The 11332-nt window shown below is 44.1% G+C and overlaps 1 protein-coding gene across 1 annotated transcript in view; it reads left to right on the forward strand.

Annotated features, from left to right (window-relative positions):
* The window catches only part of shisa9a (shisa family member 9a), a gene marked incomplete at both ends in the record, with an annotated part of 52549 nt that overhangs the window by 21670 nt on the left and 19547 nt on the right, over positions 1–11332 (forward strand). Inside the window, 1 exon segment of the mRNA XM_084322959.1 lies at positions 5944–5993. Coding sequence (XP_084179085.1) covers positions 5944–5993 — 50 coding nt within the window.

The following is an 11332-nucleotide window of genomic DNA, read 5'->3' on the forward strand; positions in this document are numbered from 1 at the left end:
CACATTCACACACCCACTCATATAAACGCTACACACACACACATGCTCCAGGCCACACACGCACACACACACACACACACATTTCGACACACACTACACACACATAAACACACTCTGCACAAAAACATGCATGCACAGCATAGATCTGTGCAGTCTATTCCCACACGGTGTAGCTGGGTATATTGTATTATGGACCCATACGCACATAAGCACGTGTAGCGGTGGCCACAAGCCTGGTACTAGCAGACACTTTGCGTTCGTTCGCCTGTCCTCCTACAGCCTCGAACCGTGAACCCGCTGCTCACCGTGTGACCACGTATTAAATACCACGGTCATATCCACGTATTAAATACCACGGTCTCATCCACGTATTAAATACCACGGTCTCATCCACGTATTAAATACCACGGTCTCATCCACGTATTAAATACCACGGTCTCATCCACGTATTAAATACCACGGTCTCATCCACGTATTAAATACCACGGTCTCATCCACATATTAAATACCACGGTCATATCCACGTATTAAATACCACAGTCTTATCCACGTATTAAATACCACGTCTTATCCACGTATTAAATACCACGGTCTTATCCACGTATTAAATACCACGGTCATATCCATGTATTAAATACCACGGTCATATCCATGTATTAAATACCACGGTCATATCCACGTATTAAATACCACGGTCTCATCCACGTATTAAATACCACGGTCATATCCACGTATTAAATACCACAGTCTTATCCACGTATTAAATACCACGTCTTATCCACGTATTAAATACCACGGTCTCATCCACGTATTAAATACCACAGTCTTATCCACGTATTAAATACCACGGTCTTATCCACGTATTAAATACCATGGTCTTATCGGGTCCACAGGTGGTGAAGTGGGGGGTTTTAACCTCATTACACTCACCCCCTTCTAGACTCACTCTCCACACATCCGCAGCGACCCCGGTTAGAGAGCCGGGCTCAACTGTATTATCTGGGTCACGGCACCACTCGTAGCTGCGGTCACTAGGTACTATAGCAGGCACCAGGCGCTGTCCTCCGACGTGACTCGAACCGCAAATCCTCCGCTCACCAGCGCCATGTGACCACGTATGTTAACAGTCCGCGCACACACACACACACGCACGCACGCACGCACGCACGCACGCACGCACGCACGCACGCACGCACGCACGCACGCACGCACGCACACACACACACACACACAGGCAGTGAATCTGTCTGTGGCATCTATCCTCGCAGGGTGTTGAAGAGTACTAAGAGTAGGGATGCTCGATATTGGCTTTTTTACCGACCAACTCTTAATTTCCGATACCGATATCAACCGATATCAACCGATACCGATATATGCAGGGTTTCCAAAAAACTGAATAATTTCAGGTAATTAACATTACATATCTCTTGTTGTGGAATTAACACAACATTATGCATACTTTTGACAATAAATTAAATCAGAATTTGTTCTTACTTGCTTGCCTGGGTAAATAAAGGTTATAGAAATGTAAAAAGAAAAAAATAATTTTGAAAACCGATACCAATATTTTCCGATATCACATTTTAATGCCGATATCGGCCGATAATATCGGACATCCCTAACTAAGAGTATTAAGTATATTAAACTATGTACATACATCTGAGACCAGTAGTACTATACCCAGTAGTACTAATTTATACATATTTTTTATTACCCAGTTTAATCATCACCTGTACATTGTATATTGCATGCTATTGCACTTTACTGTTACACTTGCACTCTGGTTGGATGCCAAACCTATTTTTGTCATATTGTACTTGTGCTGTATGATGCCATTTGATTCAATACATTTGCAAACATGTATGCACACACACACACACACACACACACACACACACACACACACACACACACACACACACACACACACACACACACACACACACACACACACACACACACACACACACACACACACACACACACAGGTACTGAATCTATCTGTGCCATATCTATCCTTGCAGTGTGTTGAAGAGGACATACAAGCAAACATGTATGCACTCACAAACAAACACACACACAGGCAGCGTGTGGGTCTGTCTCAGGCTGTGCAGTACATGGACATACAAGTAGCTACACACACACTTAGGCAGGCAGCAGCATGTCTCCGCAGCGCAGCACAGTATCCGGCTCAGGCTGACATGAGAGAAGATACCAAACCCCTCGTGGCCTCGGGGAATCCTCCTCCGGGCTCCGTGCTCCACGGCTTCCCATGTCCCCCACCTGGGACTATAGACAGCAGGCCTTTGAATCCGCCCCGTGTTTTGTTTTTCGCCCGCCTCTGCAGTTCACGCGTGTGTGTGCAGCGCCGCTGTTATGAAACGTATACCTCGTCTTCTGTTGCCTGGAAGAGCTCACGTTGTTGTTGTGCGCACCGGTCCCACACACCACCACCACCACCTATAGGAGGCGCTTCTGACCTCTGTGACCTCTCTAGTCGACTACTCTCGGTCCAACGTACTAACTACCACACAACCGTTGCTGAATTCCCTCGAGATGCCGCCCCCCCTGATTAGTGTCGTCGTTGTCGGAGGTGGGAAGTTGGAAGTGGGAAATGCGACCAGCGCAAGTTCGAGACTCAAAGTTCGGAAAGACACGGATGCTCACGCTAAACCTCTTTGGCAATTCTTTCCACACAATTTGTCTTGCATGAACTACAGCTCACAATGACGGTTTACAATAACATATACAGTAGTTAACACTTTAACTGCCGGAAGACGCTTTTAGGCGTCCTTCCCCGCCATGCTCAAGTTGCCGAAGACGCCGTAACTCGTCTTTGATATCAATATTTCAAAAATCTGTGATCGGAATCATATTTCCTTTCCGGGGCCCTGAGACTCAAGTGTGATCTCCTCTCAATCCTCTAGCGGTTCAAGAGCGCCATCTGGTGGCCGATCGGCAGATCGAAAAAACGGATGTTACCTTTAACCCGGTAGGACTCACTCCATATGGGGTCCGGGCACTCGCTAGTGTTAGAGAGACTCAGTCTTCACACAGTGAACATCGATCGCTGCAAATAACTCGAAAAAACAACATGATTTGGACGTATATATTATTATACAACCTGGAAATGGACCGGATATTTCTATATCCCATAATAGGAAAATGTCTGTTCCACGCTCATCGCCCAACGGCGCGAGGAAGATACGGTAAGATTCAGCGTTATTTTTCAATGTGTACGATACTAACTGCTATGATGAACATTTGACCCACATTAGATGAATGGTATAACGCTGCCCACGGAATTATAAACGCCCCCTCGGCCATCCGGTCAACATCAGATTACGTGTAGTAACTTCCAGAAGTCTGTCCAGTTGGATTTTTTTATATCGCGCCGATTGCTATCAAACTGTATTTGATCATCAATATAATGCATTTGGGGCTATAAATCACGTTCTGGAGAAAGCTGCAGAAAGAGATGAAAACATACTTATACTTTAGATCATATTTTAGTATGAATATGTGAATGAAAAAGTTTAACGTTCATACACCCTGAACAATACATATAGGACATTGAATGGGCCCTAATAATGGCAATTTAGCAATAGAATTTAAAAAGTTATAGCCCTGCAAAGAAGGGGAACTTCTACATAGACAAATAGAGCTGGCAACCTATGGTATATCATGAATTTAGCCTTAGGCAATCAAAGTGTTAATATACTTAAACATGTACTCAACAACACATGTACTCAATGTCACTTTAAAAAATAGAAAGTCACTTTAATGGAAGGAGGTATGGTATAGTATAGTTTAGATACATTAAGAGTTAAAATTGTATATTGTATAGTAGTGTATATAGGAACCAGTTTCTCAGGAACTTAGAATGTCTTTTTTTACCATGCATATCTTGTGTCTTACCTATTTAATCTTTTTCTATGCCTATTTTTCAGGGGTGTAAAGTACTTGAGTAATTGTACTTTGTTATAATACTTAAGTACTGTTTTGGGGGATTTGTACTTTACTCGAGTATTATTAGGTTTGTATACTTTGTACTTTTACTCCATTACATTTCAGAGAAAAAAAACATACTTTTTACTCCTTACATTTAAAATGCAGACCTACAAAGTACAAAGTACAAATCTCACAGGTCCAACCATTTTAATTAATATATTTTAATTGTTTATCTGGCCGAACTAACATTAACGTTATTAATCCTGCGACCGCAGGTAAACAGCCAATCAAATCCCCATCAATGGAAAATGAACCCGCCCATACCCATGCTGATTGGTCCTTGTGCAAGACTAGAAAGCGGGGATCTTTGATTAAACACCTGCTATCAGAAGAATAGACAGTCAGATCCGCATTATGCTGTGGTTAATATTGTGATATTATTCAGGGTACTCCAGTATTCTGTCTTTAATATTGTGATATTATTCAGGGTACTCCGGTATTCTGTCTTTAATATTGTGATATTATTCAGGGTACTCCAGTATTCTGTCTTTAATATTGTGATATTATTCAGGGTACTCCAGTATTCTGCCCTTAATATTGTGATATTATTCAGGATAATCCAGTATGCTGTCTTCAATATTGTGATATTATTCAGGGTACTCCAGTATTCTGTCTTTAATATTGTGATATTATTCAGGGTACTCCAATATTCTGCCTTTAATATTGTGATATTATTCAGGGTACTCCAGTATTCTGCCTTTAATATTGTGATATTATTCAGGAGAATCCAGTATGCTGTGGTTAATATTGTCATATTATTCAGGATACACCATTCTGTTTTTAATATTGTGATATTATTCATGATGTGATGTGAATGACGTCCATGTTAGTTTACCTTCAATGGAGAAGTGCATTAAATAATTTTAATGCAAAAAAAGTGTCCTCTGTTCTTTTATTTCCGCATCGTCTATCGCAGAACACATTCCATTGTGGGCAGAGTGTATGCTTGGTTTCATTCCAGCCTTTCCTAAACACCAGCTGATGATTTCACTAATTGGCTCACCTCTTCAACTAACTCACCTGGTGCAATGTATAATTAAAATGAAAACTTGGCCCACAATGGACTGAGTTTGAGACCCCTGGTCTATCCCTTTAAAAAAATGTACTTTTACTTTTTAGTACTTAAGTACATTTAAAAGTAGTACTTTTTTACTTTTACTCAAGTGTGTTTTTAGCCAGATACTTTGACTTTTACTTGAGTCAGATTTTGAGACGGTACCCATACTTTCACTTAAGTATAATTTCTGGGTACTTTTTACACCCCTGCTATTTTTATTATTGTATTTTGCACATTCAATGCGGGCATGACCACCCGCATTTCACTGGTATACCGCCCTGGTATGTATGTGATAAAATAAACCTCTTGATTCTTGATTCTCAACAACATTCGCGTTTATACGACGTGGGTGGCCATTTTGAAATGACGTCAAATAACGCTGAGGCTTGAACTGGGGGTTGAGAAATCATACCTGAGTTTGCGACTGGGAACTAAGAGTCAACGCGCCATTCTATTGGATAGGAAATCTGAATTTCCGACCTTCGCGTTATAATCAAACGCAGCATACGTTACACTATTTGAGGAACTGTACTACAGTAAGCGTGAGGGAGAGTTATATCACGGCTCTAACTGCGCTATATGACAAATCTATTGTGTAACACACTGCCTCTGAAGCCAAGCGTCTACCACTCAAAAGGGGGGATAGTGGGGGGGAAACCCCAACTGGCAGAGGGAGATGATAATTAGGCTTACTAGGCTTCAGGCAGGATCACTGGTGACGTGTACAACAGCCCTGTGCGAGCAGCACGCAGCAAAGTAAACCAGGGCTTCAGACTGAATTCCATAGTACAGTTAGAATACGTGTAGATGTGCAGGGAGCACCCAGCATCACCGTGTTGATGAGGCTATATGTGTGTGTGCTGCTCTCGCTCCAGCCTCCGGACTCTCTTCTCAAACTGCTACACAGTGGATTCCTCTGGCCCAGGTCAGGCCACCGCACAGTTAGAGCTGTTGTAGTGAATATCAAGTGAAGCACACACACACACACACACACACACACACACACACGCACACACACACACACGCACACACGCACACGCACGCACGCACGCACGCACACACACACACACACACGTACGCACGCACGCACGCACGCTCGCTCGCACGCACGCACACACACACACACATGTATACACATACACATACATCCTTTTGATAACACCTCCCCCCTCCTGCCTGTGCCCCTCACCCTCTCCTTCCTGTCTTCACCCTCCTTCCTGTATCACCTGGTCATCCCTCCCCCCACCCTCCCTTTGTGTCAGATGACCCCAGAAAGAAGTCAGGGTGCTTGACCCAATTCTCCTGGCAAGAGAACATAATTTTAGTCCTCTACACACTGCTATGCCCCAGCGATATTGGGTGTAAGCTGATAGAAACTATAGGTAAAACTATACCTGTATACACATACTATAGCTCAGATACAAAAGATAATTTATTGAGACAGCTAATAATGATAATGATGATAATAATAATAAGAAGAAGAAGAAGAAGAAGAAGAAGAAGAAGAAGAAGAAGAAGAAGAAGAAGAAGAAGAAGAAGAAGAAGAAGAAGAAGAAGAAGAAGAAGAAGAAGAAGAAGAAGAAGAAGATATTCCTTTATTGATTGGGGGAAATTCAGGCATCATAGCAGCATGGGGGAGGGGGGAGGGGAGGTATGGCTAGGGGAATAGTAGAAAGACATAGATATAGGCAATAAAGTATTATTATTGTCATTATTATTATTACCGGTATTATGATAATAATAATAATGATAATAATAATAATGAGGATAATAATGATGATGAAACATTTCAATCAATAATCACAAATCTCTATTATTTGCATTAATGCTGCAGGTGTTAACGCCCATATTGGGTCCTAAACAGCACAGTTCAGCTCAATTTGTTTTGGTAATAAATATGACGGCACTCCATAAACTCCCACCATGGTCATTAATCATGCTGACGGACATGCCGACAGCTGTCAATCATCCTGGCAAATTACATGCACAGCGAAGAGGGAGAAGATGGCAGGACTCTGTTTGATGTCATGGGTGTGTGCAATGGCCGTTCACATTCCTATAACTGTAGTGTGTGCTTGTGTGCATGTGTGTGTTCGCGTGTATTGCGCATGTCGCTCCTCGGTTTCCACGGAGACAAACATAGCCTGAAAGATATGATATATCCTTGAATCCGAGCATGACAACACACAAACCTTGCTAACAAACTATCATGTGAAGGAAATACTGGTACTGCTTGTATACTGCAGTGCTGTAAATACTGTATACTGGGCCTGCAATGTGTAGATGTCTCCCTCTGTATTGTTTATTGTTTATTGTTTAAAAGGATCCCCATTAGCTGCCACCTAAGTGGCGAGCTAGTCTTCCTGGGGTCCACACAGAAAGACAACACAAAACACAAAACATAACAATACATGAGATACATTATGACAATCACAATTCACTTAATTAACAATGATAATCTAAAAACAGTAAAACATTGTAGACATCATTATAAACATCAGAATATTTTGCTCACATATTTAAGTAGTGCATTCTCAGGTGGTATTTGAAAGACACTTTGCTATTCAATTTACTTATGTTCAGTGGGCAGTTATTCCAATGATTGATGGCACGATAAACAACCGTCCTCTTTAAAGCATTTGATTTTGGACGTGGTAACATAATCTGTCCTTCATCGGCTGACCTAGTAAAATAAGAATGAACCTGACTGCATCTGACCATTTGTTTGTATAAGAAAACAGGTTGAGATGAAAAGACAGTGTTCCTGAAAAATGTAACCGTGTTGAAAACCAGCCTGGTTTTCTTCTGTAGAAGAATTGATTGATTGAAAACTTTATTAATAATAATAATAATAATAATAATAATAATAACTTCGTTTTATATAGCGCCTTTCAGAGGACCCAAGGTCGCTTTACATAAGGGGGGGGGGGGGGGATAACAAATTAACAAACATAGTAGACAGACACAACATATACATATAAAGTGAGAAAGTTAGGGGTTGAAGGCCAGGTTGAAGAGGTAGGTTTTGAGCAGTTTTTTAAATGAGTCCAGAGTTGGGGCGGTGCGGAGTTCTGCGGGGAGGGAGTTCCAGAGGGTGGGAGCTGCCACACTGAAAGCTCTGTCCCCGAACGTCCGTAGTCTGGTTCGGGGGATGGAGAGCTGACCAGTGTCCGTGGATCGCAGGGACCGTGACTGAGTGTAGGGGTGGAGGAGGTCAGTGAGGTACTGAGGTGCCAGGGCGTGAAGGGATTTGTAGGTGAGCAGGAGGGTTTTGTAGGTGATGCAGGATTTGATGGGGAGCCAGTGGAGGTGGATGAGGATGGGGGTGATGTGCTGCCAGGGTTTGGTGCGGGTTAGAACCCTGGCAGCTGAATTTTGAACATACTGGAGCCTGTCCAGGGTTTTGCTTGGGACCCCGGACAGGACACCGTTGCAGTAGTCCAGGCGGGAGGTGACGAAGGCGTGGATGAGGGTCTCAGCTGTGGTGTCGGAAAGTGATGGTCGGAGTTTGGAAATGTTTCGGAGGTGATTAACAGATTGCAGAATGGGTACAATACAGTACAGCTCAATACACACAATTGTTAAGGGGATGCAGACCAGAGAAAGACTTTCGTCATGTTTACATCAGGGTCCCCCATTTTCAATTCATCATAACATATATGACATACATGACATACAGATAGACAGTACTGCTTACATCTATACATTTATGACATACCAGATTTACAAATACAGTACTGTTTTTGATACAAGAAGAGTCTAAAAAAGAGAGTATATACATTTGACAAAGAAACTGTACATTGGAGGGCGGCTACGTGGCGTAGTGGGCAAGGCGCTCGCCACGAATGACGGAGACGCTGGGCTTGCCTGTTCGAGCCCAGCGCTCCACATTGCTTTCAGTTTAGCTGGTCGTTCATACTGATACACATTGGCCGTATTAGGGGGTGGGAAACTGATGGGTGGGGATCGGGCGTTGTGGACAGCGACTCCTACAGGTCGGTTGGTGCGCCTGCGCAGTAGAATCAGGAAGTGTCGGGGGCAGCGTGAGCCTCCCACGCGTTACTCCTCGCCACTGAGAGATCGAGCTGCGCAGGTGAAAAGATGCGACTGCTGTTACCTCAAGTACCGGAGGGGACTTGTGCTATGTATGACTTAGTCCACATTGCAGCCGGCTTGTGGGAGGCAAGAAACAGCGTTCGTGACAGGGGAGGGTTGAATTGGATGATACGAAATTGGGATGGGAGAAAATATAGAAAAATGGGAGAAAAAGTGGATCAAAAAAAAAGAAACTACATTGGAGGAGGCTGGTAGGAAGGAGGTTGGTAGGAGGGGTGGAGGGGGGGGGATAACTGTACATTGGATTATCGACTAAACCTTACTTGGTCCCAAGAAGAGGGTCTTGTGTATTATTGGGTTTAATAGGACATTTATTGTACATTGGAGGGGGTTGCGTTAGGACATTTACAGGGGCCAGTTTCGAATTGCAGTCTCTCGTAGGTGCTCTTTGAGAGTGGTTTTGAAAGTGGGTAGTGATTCACATTCCTTTACAGCTTTGGGTAGGGCGTTCCACATTGATGTGGCATAATTGCGAAACGTGTTTAGTCCCTTGTTTGAGCCGAATCTGGGTTTAACATGATTTGTGGAGCTCCCTCTGGTGTTGTGATCGTGGTATTCACTGACCTTTTGGTAAGTATTTTGACATGTACATGGGTACCTTAGTCGTATAGTGTATCTTGTAGACCAGGCCCATTGCAAGTTGCTGTACTCTGTTGTCTACTCTAAGCCATCCTAGGTTGTCAAAGTGGGCAGGGGTGAGGTGGGTTCTAGGAGTAAGGTCAAGCAGTTGTTTTGAGATGTTTGTAATTTTGTTTTTAGCGCCTTTGAGGTGCTTTGGTACCATGAGGTGCAAGCATAGTCGTAGTACCCTTGAATGACTGCTCCTGCCAGAGTCTTCAGGGTATTCTTGTTTCAACAAGACAGCCAAATGAGATCAGGCGCCGTCACCGACCAGTCGGTCATAAGCAGTGCCATATGTTCTCCTCACGTGTGGACGGCAGGAGCAATTTGGTGAACAACACGGCTGAAATGAGATGATTACCGACCTCGCATTAAGAGCAGTGAACCCAGCGCTTCCATCGTAATTGGACAGAATCTAGTTTTTGAGGCACTCCAGAAAGGAAGCGACAGAGAGAGAGAGAAAGAGAGAGAGAGAGAGAGAGAGAGAGAGAGAGAGAGAGAGAGAGAGAGAGAGAGGAGATGGGTATGGGATCGGGAGGGTGGGAGAGAGACGAGAGAGAGAGCATGACTCATTGTAATCAGCTCGTTCTCTCTCTCTTTTACACTCTTCGTCTATATACCACTGTCCTTCGCTCATACCCCCACCTCTCTCTCTCTCTCTCTCTCTCTCTCTCTCTCTTTCTCTCTCACACTCTCTTTATCTGTCTATGTCTCCCCCTCTCTCATATCACTCTCTCTTATCTCCTCCTCTCACCCACTCTACCCCCCTCTATTTCTCTGTTTTGTCTCTCTCCTTCTCTCCCAATTCCCATATCCATCTCTTGTCCCTTTATCACTCTCTCTTTATCCCTCTTGCTCTCTCTCTCTGTATTCCTATAATATGTCTCCCCCTCTCTCTCTCTTTCTCTGTTTGGTCTCCCTTCTTCTCTTCCATCTATCCCCCCCTCTCTATCTCTCTCTCCCCCCTCTCCGTCCCCTCTCTATCTCTCCCCTCTTCGTCCTCTCTCTCTCTCTCTCTTTCTCTCTCTCTCTCTCTCTCTCTCTCTCTCTCTCTCTCTCTCTCTCTCTCTCTCTCTCTCTCTCTCTCTCTCTCTCTCTCTCTCTCTCTCTCTCTCTCTCTCTCTCTCTCTCTCTCTCTGTCTTTCTCTGTCTCTCTCTCTCTCTCTCTCTCACTCTCACTCTCTCTCTCTGTCTGTCTATCTCTCTCTCTCTCCCTCCTGAGACTGAGTGGCATTGTAACAGATCCAGTGTCAGCGCTAAGTGATTAATTAGTCACAACATGGGGCTGCCTCTCCTTGCATCAGGTGAGGTGCGCGGGTGGAGGGCCTTTGATCGCTAACTCACCACATGACGACACACTAGCAAGATGAAACGGATGGGGGGGGGGGGGGGGGGGGGTGCAGTGGAGGGAGTGTGGTGAAGGGGGTGCAGTGGAGGGAGTGCGGTGGAGGGGGTGGCGGCGGCTGTTGGAATCAATAGTGTCGCTTGTTGGGCGGCAGGGCTCCTCCTTCCTCTGTTTGTCTTTGG

The sequence above is a fragment of the Notolepis coatsorum genome (assembly GCF_963971535.1).
Source record: "Notolepis coatsorum genome assembly, chromosome: 10".
NCBI classification, from domain to species: domain Eukaryota; kingdom Metazoa; phylum Chordata; class Actinopteri; order Aulopiformes; family Paralepididae; genus Notolepis; species Notolepis coatsorum.